This window comes from Lygodium microphyllum, chromosome 22 (assembly GCF_053477565.2).
Source record: "Lygodium microphyllum isolate KBCC chromosome 22, Lygodium_microphyllum_v1.1.10, whole genome shotgun sequence".
In the NCBI taxonomy this organism is placed as follows: domain Eukaryota; kingdom Viridiplantae; phylum Streptophyta; class Polypodiopsida; order Schizaeales; family Lygodiaceae; genus Lygodium; species Lygodium microphyllum.
Window position 1 is genome coordinate 65,545,183 of NC_141156.1, and position 18,441 is coordinate 65,563,623.

General features: G+C 37.8%; 1 protein-coding gene across 2 annotated transcripts; it reads right to left on the bottom strand.

The window, feature by feature from the left end:
• Nucleotides 1-10,025: 10,025 nt before the first annotated feature.
• LOC148017241 (uncharacterized) lies at nt 10,026-16,186 on the bottom strand. 2 transcript variants are annotated; one of them, XM_087662834.1, is made up of 3 exons: nt 14,974-16,183; nt 14,045-14,422; nt 10,026-12,481 (listed from the first exon to the last, which is right to left on the bottom strand). In XM_087662834.1, exons 1-3 carry the CDS (start codon nt 15,790-15,792, stop codon nt 12,386-12,388), a joined length of 1,293 nt encoding a protein of 430 aa, XP_087518960.1. In that variant the 5' UTR covers nt 15,793-16,183; the 3' UTR covers nt 10,026-12,385. The 2 variants fall into 2 exon arrangements, with proteins under 2 accessions (XP_087518960.1, XP_087518959.1); XM_087662833.1 differs by lacking the exon at nt 10,026-12,481 and having other exon boundaries at nt 12,488-14,422; nt 14,974-16,186.
• Nucleotides 16,187-18,441: the final 2,255 nt, after the last annotated feature.

The following is an 18,441-nucleotide window of genomic DNA, read 5'->3' on the forward strand; positions in this document are numbered from 1 at the left end:
TTTTCTATCATTCTGATGTACGATTTGTCAGTTATAAATTTTCTATAATTTCAAGTATTTTTCTATGTGTTTTTAACTATTTTTCCATGTGAACTTGCCTTACTCACCTCCAAATCTAATTTTCATTACATAGCCATGTCCAGCTTAGTCCCCCTACATGATTTTCCTTTTTTCCCCATCCTAATCCGGCCTACCAACTTTATTTTATTAATTTTTCATCGTGTTTTCATGTTCTTTTTCCATGTGAATGCCCCCTAACTCCTTCGTGTTTTGCTTGGACGAACCTGTTCCACTCCCATCGCCTAACATTTTTCATTTTTGTTGCCCTCCGTTTCGATGCACGAATTTCTCTGTATTAATTTCTAACTCCATTTTTATTTGTATTTTTTCCATGCGAATGCGCCTTCCTGTCCTTGGAGTTGTGTTTGATCTTTTCCACCTTGTCCACCCTATTCCTACTATAGACATTTTTTGTATTCACTTTGTCACGTTTTGACCGTCGAATCTTTTTTGCTCCACGTTCTCGATATCGTAAATTTTTTTAACCCCTCGCCTACGCCCGTGCGCGAGAGGGGGGATGTTTCTCTTTTTCTTTTTATTTTTTATTCTTTCCCATTTTTATTTATTTATTATTATTATTATGTTAAAATAATTCCCCCACCTAAATAAAACATCCCATGCCCTCGCCCTAACCCTAGTTGCCATATCGAAGGAAGGTGCAATTACCCCCAACAAAAAGTGGTGCTCTTGCACATATATAAAAGAGTACCAAAATACTTGTTTTCATGGCCTCAATTCATTCGAGCGACAATATTTATACAACTACCAATAAGGATCCCACATGTGCTCTAATACAATGTGAAATAGACTTTTGTCTCTTTTCGCATTTTTGTCTTTTCTACAAAACCAATACTCACTATGAAATTGAAATCAAAACTCAAGGCCCACAACAAATAAATCTCCTCTTGATCTTCTCATCCTAAGTTAATTTGTGTGGCATTTCAAAGTGTAAGCTTCTATTCTACCACTTAGCATAGATAGTTACGCCTTATCAATTGATTTCATGTGTTTGAACAACCGAACCAAAATGTTGAAGCTTTCTCAAGGTCAACACTAGACTTGATGGAATGCCTATTGTTTCAAGTGCTTCAATTAACATGGCTACCTATCAAATAATCATTACACTCTCTCATACATACCCTATCAAACTCACCCATTTACCTCCTCATTATAGACTATCTGTGAAGGCTCCTTAATGGCTCCATGATTGAAACAATGTTCCCCAAGGGTGCTCCACCTCCATAGCTTCAATTACTCCAAGCTTGCTTGAGAAGAAGTAGAAGTGGAAGAAGAGAATAGGAAAGGAGAAGATCTACATATACTGGTCCCTCACTCTCCATCACAATCTCCCTCTTTTATCTCTCATATTTTCTCCACATAGGTAAGAAGATGGAAGGAAGAGGCTCCTCGGGTAAGTTACTCATGAATATATGCGTGCATCACATAGGTTCAAAATAAGGTATTTAAAATACATTTTTTACATACAGAAGGGTGTACTATAAAGGGGTTATTTACAGATTGAATAAAAAAGGGCTATGTTTTATTTAGGAAAAATTCACATATAAGAATATTTATAAATAAGCCTTGAATGCACGTGATGTAGAGGATATGCATATAGTAACTTCCCTGAGAGAAGCTCACTCTTGAGATTGCTTGCGAAAAGAATGAGCTTATCCATTCACTTTCCAATTTTTATACACAAGGGTGGCTTGGGTACCCTGCCGCTCTTTTTGGTCCAAAACTCGGCCTCCTTTAAATTATGGATGCTTCTTTCCCAGTCTAAAAGGGACAATCTCCATGGATGCAATACCTCATTTCCACTATGCCTGACTATCCTAACTCAAAAATATTTTACAATTCCTATGGGAGTGAGTTGGCTCTCTTTAAAAATACAATTACAACTTAACATCCTTTGGAAAATTGCAAGTATCCAAAAATGAAAAACTTGACCCAAAACAACATCTTAGCACAACTCAAAAATTAGTATACCCTTACTTCCACTAGTTGTGCTTTTGTTTTCCTAGCTTCTTGAAATTTTTAAGTTCTTTTCCACCTTCTTGAAAAGTAGTTTTGTGTGTGTGTGTGTGTGTGTGTGTGTGTGTGTGTGTGTGTGTGTGTGTGTGTGGCATGACAAGAATTAGAAAGATAAGGTTGTGATAAAGAAAGAGATAGAATAGGAATATGGATCATGAACATTTTATGTATGTTTGTCTGTGTGTGTATCATAGAGAGAGAGAGAGGAATTGATGATTGAGAGAGCTGAGGAGCAAGGGTAGTGGGGGAAAGAGGAAAGGATCATGGTGGAGGAGGTGCATGCGGTGGTGATACTAGTAGTGGTGTAAGTGAAACTTGCTATTAAGGGGACATTTGCAAAAAAATTAGAGCAAATGAACTATATGAACAAAAAATTGGGAGGTTTCTACAAAAAAATAACTTGAAAGCTCACTCAAAAATATTGCTTATAACACATACTAGTTTCTCTTCAAGTATTGCAATACCTTTAAAGTTAGTCATTCTCATGGGATTATGTATTGAGGGAGATGCAGTCTTGTGCTATTCAAAATTAGATTGTGCTACTAACACCTACAAATCTACTACAAGACGTATCTTCTCCATCACATTTCATGCCATTTCTTGGAGGAGTTAGAACTTGCCAAGTATTTCCCTTTATTTTATCAAGGCAAAGTACCATGTAATGTGCTCAATAGCTCAAGAGACAATCAAGCTTTGTTGCATAATAGACATTGATTCCCACAAGAAAGACCTGGTCTTATTCCAAGTCAACAATTAGAGTGCTTTGGCTCCTATAAAGAACCTAAGGTTCCATGTCGACATGAAACTCATTGAGTTCTAATATCATTATGTTTAAGATCATGCATTGGTGGATGGTGATCTAGAGCTAGTCTATTGCCCCACAAAGGATAATGCTATAGATATTCTCATGATGGCCATTCCATTGCCATCTATGCTTCATCATTTACATCTTGTTAGTATTAAGACAATCGTAGGATCTAAAGGGGGTAGCATTTTTTATATTCTATTTTCATCTTTTGGTTATGATTTTCGATTAGAGATTACCTTAGAATTTGTCTCTTAGTCCTAGTTTCAACTTGTTTATATTGTGCACAACTTGATTTATGAGGTGCATTTTATATTTCCATATTGAATCTTGGGTAGGAGCATACGCATCATGGGCTACTAGCTTTCTACCTTTGCTAGTTTCATATAATCGAGTTACCCAATCTATGATGGATGCAATAGGTTAGCTAGTATTTATGGTAGCAGGTCTACCTAGTTTTCATGCTTTAACCATTTAAGGCAACCACATTCAATCCTCCCATACATCCAAAATCTTTCATCATTACTTGCATCACCTCCATCATGCAACACCCTCATTGACACATTGCACACACATGTAAGGATTGAGTGTTCACAACCAATATTTGCATCTCTACTAAAGTTATATTTCTTCAATTTTTCCTACATCTTGTCTTCCTTCTAAGTGATATTATTTTGAATTTTTCTTTTTTCATCTGCTCTCATACTCTCTACTACTCTCTCTATGTTCTTTTATTTCAGTGCTCACTCTCACATAACCACCCCATCTAGTCAACATAGAGACCTTGAAGCATATTAGTTTAATTTTTTGGATTAAGGAACCACCACAAAAGTTTTGATCTAGTAGGTTGAGGCATTCAAGATTAGGAGTACCTCAAGTTAACACTTGATACCACTTGGAAATCTCCTACTTAAAGAATTTTAGTTATTAGTTACTCCAATTTGTGAGACTTGGTTATGATTGGAAGCCCCACAACTTGACAAAGGCATAGTGAAGGATAGTATCTTAGTTTCTCCTTGTGATTGGAAGTCCCATAAAGTTTCACATTTTCAAAATCCAATTATTTCCATGTGAGTATCTTGAGTTAACTTTTTATTGTCAAAAGAATACTTTTGGGGGGACGCATTACAAGTTGGAACTTAAGCCCATCCACTCGAAGTTGACAAAGGCATAGTGCAAGATAGTATCTTAGTTTCTCCTTGTGATTGGAAGTCCCACAAAGTTTCACATTTTCAAAATCCAATTATTTCTAGAGTATCTTGAGTTAACTTTTTCTTGTCAAAAGAATACTTTTGGGAGGCACACTACAAGTTGGAACTTAAGGCGATACACTCTAACTTTACCTAAGTTGATGCAAAACATCAAGTTTTTTATGAACTTTGTTAACTTTTTGGCCAAAGTTGATGCACTGCATTAAGTTTCTTCTAAACTTAACTAATATTTTGACCATCTTGACGAAATGCACTAAGTTTCTTATAAACTTTGCTAGTTTTTTTATCAAATTAATACAGTGCATCAAGTCCCATAGAAATTTAGCCAATATTTTGGTCGACTTGATGCCATGCATCAAGTTCACTTAACTTTCAATATAATTGTTTTATCTTATTTAATGCAATATATCAATTTTCCTTGAAATCTTATTACTTTTGTTAGCTAAATTGCTATAATCCATCAAGTTTTGTAGAGTTTTAGCATATATCATGGACAACTTGATGTAGTGCATCAAGTTCACTTTAGTTTTGGATTATTTGATTTTGCCACACTTGATGTAATGCATCAAGTTTATGGTAATCTTGAAGCAACACTCAAGTTTCCTAGAAAGGTTTCTTTCATTTTAATAACTTCATCATAGTCCATAAGGTTACCACAAATTAGTGAATTACTTTTAGTTCACCAATCTTTTCTTTTTTCTTCTTTTTTTATAACTATCGCCAAGGGGTTTAGGGGGGAGATGGTGACAATTTTTGGAGCCTCCTCCACACCTGCACCCCTGAACAAGGCTTTGGGAATAGCACCACCAAAGCCAAATTTTATTAGAATTTTACAATGATATTTTGATGTAATTTTCTTTCAAAAATACCAAATTTTCTCTTCCATTTATTTTCAATTTTTCTTTCTTACTTTTCCTTCAGCAAGTTTGCAAAATGCTAAATCCCATATTTTTTTCAAGAAACTTGATGCAATGCATCAAGCTTCCATGATTGAGGCAAGGTTTTTCCAAACGTCTCCAGAAATCGAAAGTTTATTTAAGCAAGTTGATGCAATGCATCAACTTCTCTTCCTTGTGCTTTTGGTTATTTATTGATTGAGCAATGACATTTCACACTTCTTTTCTATCATTTTGGAGATCATCATGCTTAGATTCATCACATCGATCATGTCCAACCATAGTCACAATCAACACCACTTCACAACTATTAACACGATCTTTTCAAGACCATGCAACTTCAGAACACATCATAGCCATTGTCAATAATCATGGCAATTGTCAAATACATCACATCAATCCACATAGTCCTTTCATACTAAGCTAGAAGAACTATCACCTTGCTTTGTGGGTTACCCCCAGATAGTCTCTCAATTTGTTTGTAATCGTTGTTGCCCTAGATATGTTGTTATCACTTTTGAGATGTTGAATGCTATGGAGATGAATATACTTGTAGTATTGTGGGTAGACTTTATTGACCACCTTAGTATTATTGTATATCACTTCCATCATGCATTTTCTACTTATAATCCACTTGTAATCTAGCTTGGAGTCATTATAGTCATTTGTATCTTCATCAATATGATTATGGCCATCATCATCTCTCAACCTTCTTCTTTTTCATGGTTAGGAGCATCTAAAAGTTTTTATTAACCAACCTTGGGCCCCTATAGATAAGAAAATTGACTATACTCCCATATTTTGGAATTAAAAATTAATTACAATGTCTATCAAAAGTTACATAATTTCTATGGTTCTACTTTCCAAATTAGTTTACACCATGTAATGCATTTGGTTAAGAAACCTCATTTACACAATTTCATGGACCTCTTCAAGCCCTAAATATGTAATATCATTTTATCTTTTTTACCTACTAAACTATTTTCAATAATCATATCACCAACATCCTTTTAGTTGAAAATTTAGTACCAATTTAGCCTTGATACATTCAACATTAAGACAATGATGGTTATGATATTGGTAATGACCATGATGATCAAGATTGCTATACAAATGATTGTGATCAACAAGCATGATGATCTCCAAGTTGGTACATTATTTATCTTACATTAGTATTCTTTTTGAAGTTGTTGATGTGTTACTTGTTGTAGCCTTGATCATTCAAGATTATCTCTCTTTTATTTATCATTGGATTAGTTTGAGGGAGTATTCCAAATAAGTTGCTGGCTTCTTATGAGTATTTTACTATAATGTGGTCTATTGTTATACCAAGCAAAGGACATAGACAACCTAGGGCAAAGCACCAAATATGAATAACATAGATTGAGTATGGCATGGTAAAGAAACGAAGAGGGAAGGAACATACAAAAAACATGTGCAAATCAAGTTCACCTTGCAAGATAGCATAGTAGAGTCTTAAAAGGAAACATCATTTTTTGTAAAATGGGGATCAAAGATGTAATATTTCCACACAATAAAAGTTAGTTGGTTAGTTCAAAAGTTAGTTAGTCAATTAATAAGTTAGTAAGGTTACTAACTAAAGAATAATTAAGATAAAAACTAACTAACATAAATAATTAAGGATTTGTATTTAATTTAAAATATTTTATCTAGAAAAATCGAGAGTCGTAAATCTGATATTTTTCTCAGATTGATAAGGACCGTGGCCACCCTTCACGTAAGTTACAACGTGAACGAGACTTATGAGCTATATTAATCACTAGTATTAATGTGTATAGTTTGGATGGTCCAAACATATTAGATTTTGGGCAAAACTAGTATATTTTAGATATTTTAGATATTATCCAAAAAAAATATGGAGATTTCTAGAACTGGATGTCATTTAAAAGAAAAGACAAGTGATGTTTTAGTTAGTTTTGGAGATTTTATAAAAAGAAAAAAATAAAGAGAGGATTTGCAAAATCATGCGCGCCGCAATCACAGTCTACAAGCAATATATAGCACTTCGAGCATAGAAAAGAAGGAGTGAACTGAGAGCTTTCTAAACAAGTGTCTTGGAGTTTTACCCCCCTTTTGGAGCCAATGGAACCATCAGATTTATGATCTGAGTATCAGATCACTGATCTTTCCAAGATCCCCCTCCACAAAGAGCTTCACTTCTCAGCCACAAGCCCTCTTCTCTAATCCACTATAAATATGAGGCATGGGGAGGCACAAGGAAGCATAAGGAGACCCCGAGATGCTACGAGAGAGAGGTAGAGAGAAGGATACCCCTCCAAGAGATTGTGTGTGTGTGTGTGTGTGTGTGTGTGTGTGTGTGTGTGTGTGTGAAGAGTTACCCGAGAGACTGCACAATTCCCTCTATCTTGATTCTCAACTTAGCCATCTTCTCCTGCACTCTCCCATCTCGAATCTATTCTGTCTTCTTAATCTTTTGAGTGTACTTGTGGATGATGGCCCCCAAGCGAAGAATGTCACGTGCGGATGGCAATCCCATAACCAACGACAAAGCTTCGGGCAAAGGCATCACTGTCAATGCAACTATGGTTTCGATTAATGTATTTTCAAATTGATAGATGCCTGTTTTGATTCTCGTATGAGATATGCTAGGCCCCATACTATGATACACGAGTATAGATCATTTCATCTCACATATTCGTAAGATGGAGTTTGCGAAGTGCATATATCAAGGAAAGTTAATTGTACCTAGTTGCATGTGGCTTATTCATTAATAGAGCAATTACAAGGAAGAATTGGTCAAGGATTATGAATGGCATAATCATGACATTAAAAATTATACATATAAGTGTTAAGTAAATTATACATAGAATCACTCTTTGATCCCAAGGGGAAGAACATATATGCGATGGTAATGTTATCGCGACTATTCTTGCATTGTTTGGCAAGAATACAATTGGTTTTTTTGTTGGTTGATCTAACAATATCCTAAATGCTTTTACATTCAATTGGTTGTTAGTTGTTGTTTGGATGATTATTCCAAGTGCTTGTGATTTATGGTAAATGCATGGCAAGGGTTTGTAATGACAAGTCGCCATGGGAATAAAGGAATGTTTTCTTGGAAAATGATATTAGGGCTGAATGCCTTGTTTGTGCTTGATTCTTAAAGGATTTAATTAAGGAAGGATATTTTGCACGGGTGGATCACCTCCATGATCGCACCGTAGATTAACCCAAGAGGGCACTGCTCGATTCATAGGATGAAGGTCGAGTGGTAAAAAGGCCATCCCACGGGAATGATGTTTTGCTGCTAGACAGCTTGCGAGTCAGTTGGAGCTTCGAACACCCCTTGATAGGTGTAGAATGGAGTTGAAGATCTCCGTGGCCCCCAACGTCTAGGCATGTTGGGAGATCCTATTCTAGATAAAGGATTGAATTTGTGGTGCCATGAGATTTGGACCAGTTACTTTTGTAGGGCAGAAGGGATACATAATTTCTCCTGTATGGGCGGGAGATAAAGATTAACTTGAAGATAAGTTAAGGAACTTGTTTGAACTTGTTTGTCAATAGATTGTTTTGCTATGTTTTCATATATGTGCTATAAGTTATACGAACGAGCCCTATTCCCTAAAAGGCATAATTAATGAAGCTGACTTTCAATGTCACACATAAATGTGGTAGGATCTAATTAGAAAACTAAAGCTATTAAGGGAAGTGGGTGGACGGAACCCCCGACGGGTCCGTCCTATGGCAGGGTGGTCCCTGAAAAATAGGAGGCTTCTCACAAGATTTTATCATCATTTGACCTTTAGGTATTGTTAGGTTAGAACCCAATTCATGTTGTTTTAGGGGACCGGAATGGAACTATGCCCTATGGGCAGAGAGGTTGAGCGGCACATCCCTCTCGTTTTCCATTCTCTTTGAACCAAGTGCGACATGGGTCTGCTTTGGCTTGGGTATCTCTGTGTAAAGTAGGATGTCCAGGATTCGACGCTAGAATGTTGTTAGGAGACCTTGGCCACTAGGAGCCCAAATTTCAAGTCGATACTAGTGGGTTTCGTCTGTGAACATTCCGTTGCGAGGCGGATTCGGGTACCCTAGGCGACAAAACTCGAAACATTCCATGGGAATATCGGGCAGCGACGCTTAGATTTGTTTCTTGATAGACCGCTAAAAGCGTGCCTGGATAGCCGATGGGCAAGCACCTTACAAAAGAGCACAATAGAATCTTGGCAAAAATATATTTATTGATTTGAAGTTTGATAAGGCAGTAGAATGGCTTAAAATACATATTGGTATAGAACTAAGATACCTTATCGACCATGGTTTTTGTGTAGCTTCTTGATAAAAGCCCAAAGTAGTCATCTAAACATAATGTGTTCATACCCTTGTTTCTCATACCTAAGGGTGTGTGCTAGAATACAACATACCCCTTTAGTCATGAATAATATAGCTTGAGTATGATATAATAAACAAATTATGAATGAAATAACATATAAAAAACATGTGAGAATCAAGTTTACCTTACAACATAACACAATCAAGTTTTAAAGGAAAATTTTTATTTTTAGAATGGTGATAAATGAGCACAATAGAATCTTGGTGAAAATTTATTTATTGATTGGAAGCTTGAGTAGGCATTAGAATAGCTTGTAATACATCTTGATTCAAATTTAAGATACCTTGTGGACCATGGTCTTTGTGTAACTTGATAAAAATCTAGAGGAGTCATCTATAAATAATGTGTTTATGCCCTTATTTACGAAATTATGATACCTTGTGGACCATGATTTTTGTATAACTTCTTGATAAAAACCAAAGGAGCCATCTATACATGATGCAACATACCTCTTTGGTCAAGAATAACATATCTTGAGTATGACATAATAAAGAAACAATGAGTGAGTGAACATACCAAAAGCATGTGCAAATCAAGTTTAGCTTACAACATAGCATAATAGAGTTTTAAAGAAAATGCTTATTTTTAGAATGGTGATCAAAGAGTATAATATAATCTTTGGGAAAATATATTTATTGATTGGAAGTTTGATTAGGCAACACAATAGCTTGTAATACATCTTGATACAAAATTTACAAAAATACATTGTGGATCATGGTTTGGTAACTTCTAGATCAAGCCCAAAGTAGTCATCAAAACATAAGGCATTCATGCCCTTGTTTCTCATGCCCAAGGGTGTGGGCTAAATTACAACATACCACTCCCCTAACGTAATAAAGTAGTACTTGGTCCAAATGAACACGGTAGTTTGCTTACATTGAGGGCCTAAGCTAGTCATCTAGCTTACAATTGGAGCCCCATCTAACTTCCCATAACTCTATCCAAAGTTCTCCAAGTTGCTATGACATAACCTAAAAGTAAGCAGTTACTAGGTTGATGCCCTTGCTCAAGTAATGCTTTATGGATCATCTAGCTTTTAGGGTGATCACATTTCATAAATGTTTCACGCATAATTTAACTTACAATATATTCTTAATTTATGTGACATATAAATGCATATGGATTGCATTTATATATGACCTTCTGCACATAGATGGTTAAATTCAAGAAGAGAAAAGTGTGCATAAAGAAATACTTCAATTAACATTGCAACTTCAACATTGGAGGTACTGAATTACCTCAATTATGTATATAAGGGGTTTGTTTATATGGCTTGAATGCATGTTATAAGCATAGTTTCTTAGAGTATATACCCAAGATCTAGCTTCTTGTAGGTAATAGTTTAGGCTCCAAATAGCTTATTGCAACTTATATCAATGTTCTCATGTTGCTATACCACTACATCCATTTTCTCTTCCCCACTCAAATGCTTATGTAGACTACTCTTTTGTCTCAAAATGTGGAGAAGAAGACAAATGGATAGTTACAAATGTTGAGAGCATATCGAGGTGTTATTATTTAGACTTGTTTATTTGTTCTTCCCAAGGCTGGTGTTGATGTTCTATCATGGACTTTGTGGCTCATTTCTTAAAATACAGAAGACACATTATATGACCTACTAAGCTAGATTCATGATTGAATATCCACAAATCCCATGGGCTTAACATTTATATTTCTTATATAGAAAACATAAACAACATATTTGAGGCCTATACAATCGTGAAGTTTGAGTTCCTTAAGATGTAATCCATTTTCCTAATATTGAGAAAAAATGAAAAGAAAAGATAATAGGGAACATGGTTTATTGCAATTTAGATTTCAATGCCTCCTTTCACCTACATTATGTACTTTCTTATGATATCCAAGCCAAAACCAAGTAAGAGTGGGAGACATTTCCTCATTTGGGGTTGAAGAAGGGATGATAAGAAGCAAGGTGCTGAAAGTTATGGATCAAAACCTCCATTGTGCCTACACATGTAAAGAAGATGAAACTCAACTAATGTAGGAATGGGATATGAAGCATTCATGCATAGGGGATGGGACATAGTAGCACAAGGATGTGTATCAAGGAAATTTGTTTGCAAAGTAATAGGTGTACGTGGTCTCTTGTACTATCTTTTTACTAAAGGCTATGCAACAATATTAAGACTAAACAATTCATCTCTTCTCAATGTTGCTTTTTGTGCTTTCTAGTCAATATTTAGATATTTCTTCTTTTCTCACAAATCCTAACATGGTGGCTAAAAAATCTTCAAGCATTGCAAATCTTTTCTAAGACATGGATTGATGCATGATGCTACTCCATATCATCAAGTAGTTGTAATATATGTTTACTCAATGGTGCTAGATATGTATGGACCTAAATCTACATATTGAAGGGTCACTATACTTAGAATCTTTATTTCAATTTATTTATTACTTTTAATTCATATAGCTTGTGAAAAGGTAACCGTTTGTAAGACTATATTTACTTTGTTATGACAAGGTACATTTGCGTGGGATATGGATTCCTCCAAACTCTAATCTTATTTATTGTCTTCTTTAAGATGAGTTGGGGTAGGTTAATGTGGACTTTTAATTTAAAGTTTCACTATTTATAAATACCTCTAAATAAATTCTCATAAAAGTCAAAAGACTAGTGATACTAATTCATAAAGCTTTGGGCTATGTTAGCCTTTCTCCTCTCACATACGTTCGCATCAATGTTTAGTATAAAAATACCGAACTTTCATTGTCATTCATAATTTTCCATGAGGCTTGGATTCAATACCAAGTGTTCACCATTCGTCATCATTCGTACTTTAATGTGAAGTTATTTTTACAAGATCACTACAAGAATAGCCATGGTTGTGAAATAAGATGATCAAAGTTACAATGTTCTCTACATCTATGTACAATTGGGGGCAAAATACATAAGTTCATTTGTTGATACAACATTGTCCATATAAACAACCAATGCTTTAAGCTTGGAGTCTAAAACTTTCATGTATAATGAAAGCCATCAATTTTTCTTGTGTTGTTTGCTCAGTTGCTTCAAAATTACTCTTTCAAGCTTATCTTGCAAGTCCATACTTTCAATACATGAGTTGTTATCTACCTGGAAAAATAACCAAAGTTTAGTATTGTGGCACTTTTGATCTTGTTTTTGGAAAGGTCAACATGGCTTTATAGTGATGAGGAAAATAGGATTCTAAATTTACATATCTATAAAAGAATAAAACACTTGGAGCCCTAAACACCTGTTGTGATAAAGCACTATAATTTACTTGCTAAGGTAGTGACGTGTAAGAATTAGATGCTAGAGTTGCCTTGAATCTAAAATCCATACATTGCACTTGCGGATTTTTTTTCTTGATATCTTAGAAATGAAAGGGCAAAGGCCTTAGGAAAAGGTACACAAAGAGACGTTGTTTAGCATTGCTTGGCATGCCAAAAAAGAATATGGAAGTGAGTAAAATTTGCCTTCTTTTTGCATAACTAGCACACAATGCAATAGCAAAAGGCCTAAATAAAATCCACATAATGTGAAGAATACCAATGCTATCGCTGTAACAAAGCTCTTTGAAAAATACACTCTCTTTTCCTCTACTTTAATATACTTTGCAGATTCCACCTCAGAAACAAGGATTTTGTGTTGTATTAGAGACAACCATATATACTGATAATAATTACTATGATATCATGTAACGTGCATGTGTGCCTTTTGCCAGATTCTTGTGGTGTGCATGGTCCTCTGGAGAGAGAGATACAGAGAGATATGCACACACACACATCAATATCTCCAATATATATAAATATATAAAATATATAAAAAATCATTGCCACGTGTCCGCCGGTCATAAAGCCATGCCCGCAGGTGCTGCCGTGAACCGTGCTGTTCTTGCCACGTGCAATGCAGACTACGCTCCACAAGATCTGTCACTTACGACCGCAGTCATTTAATGCCACTATTATTCGATCACGTGCCTAATATGTGCAATGGACAGGGATTCACGTGCACTCTCACGTGCACATGAGTTCGTGCAGTCTTGAACCGTAGAATACCTTTTCTAGTACTACAGTACTCTGGGCTACTCCTTATTGCTAGTAGGTCGGCCTGCATACCGGCTGACAATCAAGTATACCGTGGTTGCAGTGCGCAGAAAGTAGAGATTCCAATATCTACTGATTGCACCAATCAAATTTCGCACAGTTAAGACCTAACAATGTTAATCTCTTGCGCTTAATTATCAGAAAGATTGATTCCGCCAGCCTGAGTGAGGGATGGGTAAAAGAGTATAGTGAATGAGTAGGGTCTTAGCACACGGCATCCATTGATAGGTTTTAGCACTTGCTATTCTTAATTGGGGTATGTAGAATTGGCAGCATTAGTCCTTGAGCTTGCTTTAGCGCTTGCTGTGCACAGTTCCGGGGCAATATATAGAGTTTGCATTTCGCCTTAAGCTTGCTTGCCATTAGCAGTTTTGCCAGGTATGGAGGTTTGCTTGGATATCAATCAGGAGGGCATGCCGCCTGAGCAGTTATGAAGTGATATGGCTACTAAGTGAGACCTTAGACGCAGCTGTGCACGGTGCAGGCAGGTGGGCAGCACGCGATCGAATTTCTTTACATAAAACAAGGGCAAAACCATCACATAGACAAACATCCCTATTAATGTTACCTTGCCATGGATGCAGTGGAAGCTGTTGTCCCCACTAGTGGCAAGTGTGGCATTCACAACCTCCACATTGTACTTCTGCAAGAGCATGAGCACCCCTGACCACACCCCTTTGCGCTTGGGCGCGTTGAGGGTGATGAAGACCCCGGGGCCGCACACGCGAACAGCCACCTCGACCTGCGAGTCCACATCACCACAGCTGGGCTTGTTGTAGCTGTGAATGCCATTCCACCAGTGAGGGCCCAGCCCCATCACATCCTCCTCTGATATGCCCAGCAGGGACATTATGTCAGATCTCTTCCTCTCTAGCTCTTCCAATGTTCCGTGCAGACTCCGGATGTACTTGATTACCTCTGTCAAGACTGTGATCCGGTCTGTGTGCTGCCCACATCACATCACCACCAGCATTGTTAGATACACCTTCATTCCCCTGATCTGCTTACTGGACTCAAAAATCTATCAGCAAAATCATGATGTCTCAAACTTAACCCATGTAATTAGAATCCTATGTAACATGTGTATTTACATTCTCAAACCCAGCCCATTTTACTGGTGTTAATCTCAAAGTCTTTGAAATCACTCAATTCCATCAAACCATGTGATTGACGTCAATGACACACAATTTACATTTGTGCTCAAACCCGGGGTGATCAGTGCTAATGCGACAGCCCTTTCGTTGAATTCATGTCTAATCAAACCATGTGATTGGTATCAATGAAACATATATCCTCATTTGAGGCTCACATACAATTCATGTGATCTCTGCTCATACCCAGGTGGGTTTAACATGTGTGCTCACCCCATACCATATGTTTGCAGCTAACTAAGGTCCTCACTAGTGCAGGCCTCTAAAGCCCCCAAGCCCATTGGATGCACGTAATTAGGTGCTTAATTTTAATCCTTGATGCTTCAGTCAAGTTGTCTCATCTTACTTTGAGCTTCAACTTGGGTACCAGTGACTGCAAAATGGAGAAAGACTCCCTCATGCTCTTCCTCCTCTGTCTTTCAGAGTAGATATGAACCTCTCTTTGTGACATGCCTTCTCGGATGAAGGGCTTGGAGTCTTTGGAGATGGTGTTGGTGGCACCAAGGCTGCTGGTTTTCATGCGCTTGCTTGGCCTCTTTTCGGGCAGGAGGGGATGAAGAGAAGGTGTGGCAGGGAGGGAATTAGATGCAGGAGAAGGTGCAGGGGCGAGGGTAGATGGAGAGGAGGCTGCTGCAGGAACTGGCAAGATGGTGGTGATCAAGGGCTTGGCCACCATCTTCGTCTTAATTCCAGTATGATTATGTACCGAACTGGCCTCTGCTGATGATCTCTTGTGTGTACCCTCGGGCAAGAGGGCATGCCCGTGCTTGCTAAGAACAGGGGGGGCTGGGGGAGGGGGGCTAGGCATGGAGAAAGGACGCCAGCTGCAGGTGGAGTTCTGCATCAAGCTAGATTTATTGATGGGCTTGGCAGGAGAGAAGCCTTGAAGCAGGGCGGATGCAACGTCCGAGAGCTTGAGGACAGACCTGTAGGGGGCATGCTGGGCGGGGCTGTGATGGTGATCAGGCGGAGCAGGGGAAGCGGCGAGGTTTGGGGGATTCATCCAGGCATGGGCATGGTTATTATGTTCAGGTAGTGCAGGGGCAATGGCATCGGCCATGGAAGTGGAAGAAGGGGGGGAGGAGGAGGAGGAGGGGGAGGGATACCAGTCTCCAAGCTCATCAAGCTCAGGGGAGAGGAGGTTGAGGAAGGAGTCGGGGTCCATGGCGCAGAGAGAGAGTAACTTGTGAGTATATACAGAGAGAGAGCGAGAGAGAGCGAGAGATTAGAGGATTCCTTTGACAGTCTCTAATTACTACCTTCCTGCATGAGAGGGGTCAGAGAATTAAAGAGAGGCTCCAGCTCTCACCACCTTCCTGTACACAGAAAGAGAGAGAGAGAGAGAGGGGGGCTGCCTCTCCACTACCTCCCCGGTGCACGAGAGCTTTCTCACAATCAATGTAAATCTAAATATAGCCCGCCCGTTCACAGTCTCGTGAGATATATCACACACACACAGACACAAGAGTCAAGACCCAGACACACACACAGAGAGAGAGAGAGAGAGAGAGAATCAGAGAGAGAGAGCGCGCGTGTGTATCCGCGCCCGCTCGCATGTGAGTGTCACTGCGCAAGATTTCTGTCAAAGACGAAGACTAACTGAGAGAGGTTGGCCAGTCCTGTGCACTGGTGTGAACGGCCCTCGATTGTGGGCCTGCAGGCTGCCAGCTCGCAGCCACCAGCGGACACGTAGCCGCTGCCTGGACTGAAAAGGCTGCCGGACCCCACATCACCCCGGCGACTAGACACAACGTTGTGCATGAAAACCGTGAAAAGCTGACACAAATCATCTTTTGTCACGAGACTCTCCTCAGCTGTAAGGCTACGTAGTTTCAGTCTTAGAGGGCTTTCATGCAGGGGCATTTCTAACCCCGCCAATTGCCCAAAATGCGCCTGCGTTGTGTTCACATGCGGCGTTTCGAGCCTTTCGCCGAGAATTTTACAGGAAGATGTTCCGTTTAGGAAGCTTCTTCAAAATAGCAAGAGTTTCCCAAAACTTTGTTATGCATCATACTCAAGGCCATGCCACACCTAAGTAAAAAGACTTAAGCAAGTAATAGTGAGAGAGAAAGCAGTAGGTCCACCAGCACATTGACTACATAAGGAACCCACTTGCACCAAAAAAGGAGACAAGTGCTTGAGGTGAGAGCCATGAGGGAGCCATTGAGAGAGAGATAGAGAGAGAGAGAGGTGAGCTAAAGAAAGAAAAAGGTGTCACGAGAGATAACACGATTTCCTATAATCAATGATTGCTTAGTCTTTGGATTTCTCTAAGTTCATTGAGTATCGCAATTTTTAGAGGTACTCCATAAACTCTCTAAAGTTACCAATCAATGATTGGTAAGTCTTTGGACTTCTCCAAGTTCATGGAGTAGTACACTTTTTAGAGGTACTTCATAAACTCTCTAAAGTTATGACGTAAAGTAAAAAGTGATCATAGATACCAACCACACGTTATTAAACTTAATTATGTAAACTCGTGCAAGTAAAATCGACACCTAACTCTTACTCTCAGGGGATTCACTATATATATATATCCTCTATATAACGTGTGTTCATGGCCTATTTATAAATATCCTAATCTGTGAACTTTTCTTGAATAAAACACAACCCTTTTCTATTCAATCTGTAAGTAACCCCTTTATATGACACCCTTCTGTATGTAAAAAATGTATATAACTGGTGTTTTAAAAACCCCTTATTTTGAACTCATGTTATATATACATATATTCATGAGTGATCCCCCCGAGCTCTTACTCACCACTTGTTTCCAATCAATTACTTACTGAATCTCAAAAATAGTGCAAAGGACACTGTGTGAATGAGCAAAACTGGTTTGTTTTGACAGTGTGGAAATAGTACATGGTTCTCTTGTTAACATGGCTATGACTCCGTTGTGTGAGAGCCCTAACATGGCTATGACTCTATTGTGCAAGAGCCCTCTTATTAAGTCTCATAGCCTTATACACAAGGTTTGTCTCATAGAAACAAGTGAGAAAATTGGATTTACTAGCAATTTTGTTACCTGCACATATAATCATGTAAGGAGGTGTGCTACAACTACTATTGACCTGGTCTCAACAAATAGGAGGCAAACACATTGGCATTATGCAAAGATAACACATAAATCCAATGCACATGAGGAAAAATTTGTCGTTCACAAGATCCTACGCACTAAGAAAATAGGTATTACAACACAATAGATTCTATGTATATGTCGATGAGATGCTAAACTTGCCATTCATGTGCATGGGCTTTAGGAGAACAAAGACCCAAGTATACACATCAAATTGGGTCTTTTTTAAACCAACACACTTGCAAACCTTTTGGGTAATATTTCGTCTTAGGAGAAACATTTGGAATCTTTTCGAAAAATTCCTTTAAAACTACCATTTTTCATATTGTTATTCAAAATCACAATTTTTTGAGTCAATGTTTTGAAAAAATGATATAAAAAGTATTAAATTTTTTGAATATTATCATATTTATCATCTTAAAAAATACCTTGATTTTACAAAAAAATATTAAAAGGGGACCATAAGAGAAATACATGTATTTTACTTACTCTTCATTATGAGACTCCACATATATATGTTGGTGAGATTTTAAAACATTTACTAAATTTATACTAATTGAAAAAATGATTTATATTTCAAGAAGAAGAGGTTCCTCTTGTATTGCACCACCACATGTATTACTAGCTTCTATCTATTCACCTTTTGAATTAGATGATGTATCCTCTTCTCTATATCAACAAGAGCATTGCTTTCATCTAAATGTGGACCTTGCTTTCTTAGAGATTTTTCCAATTTTC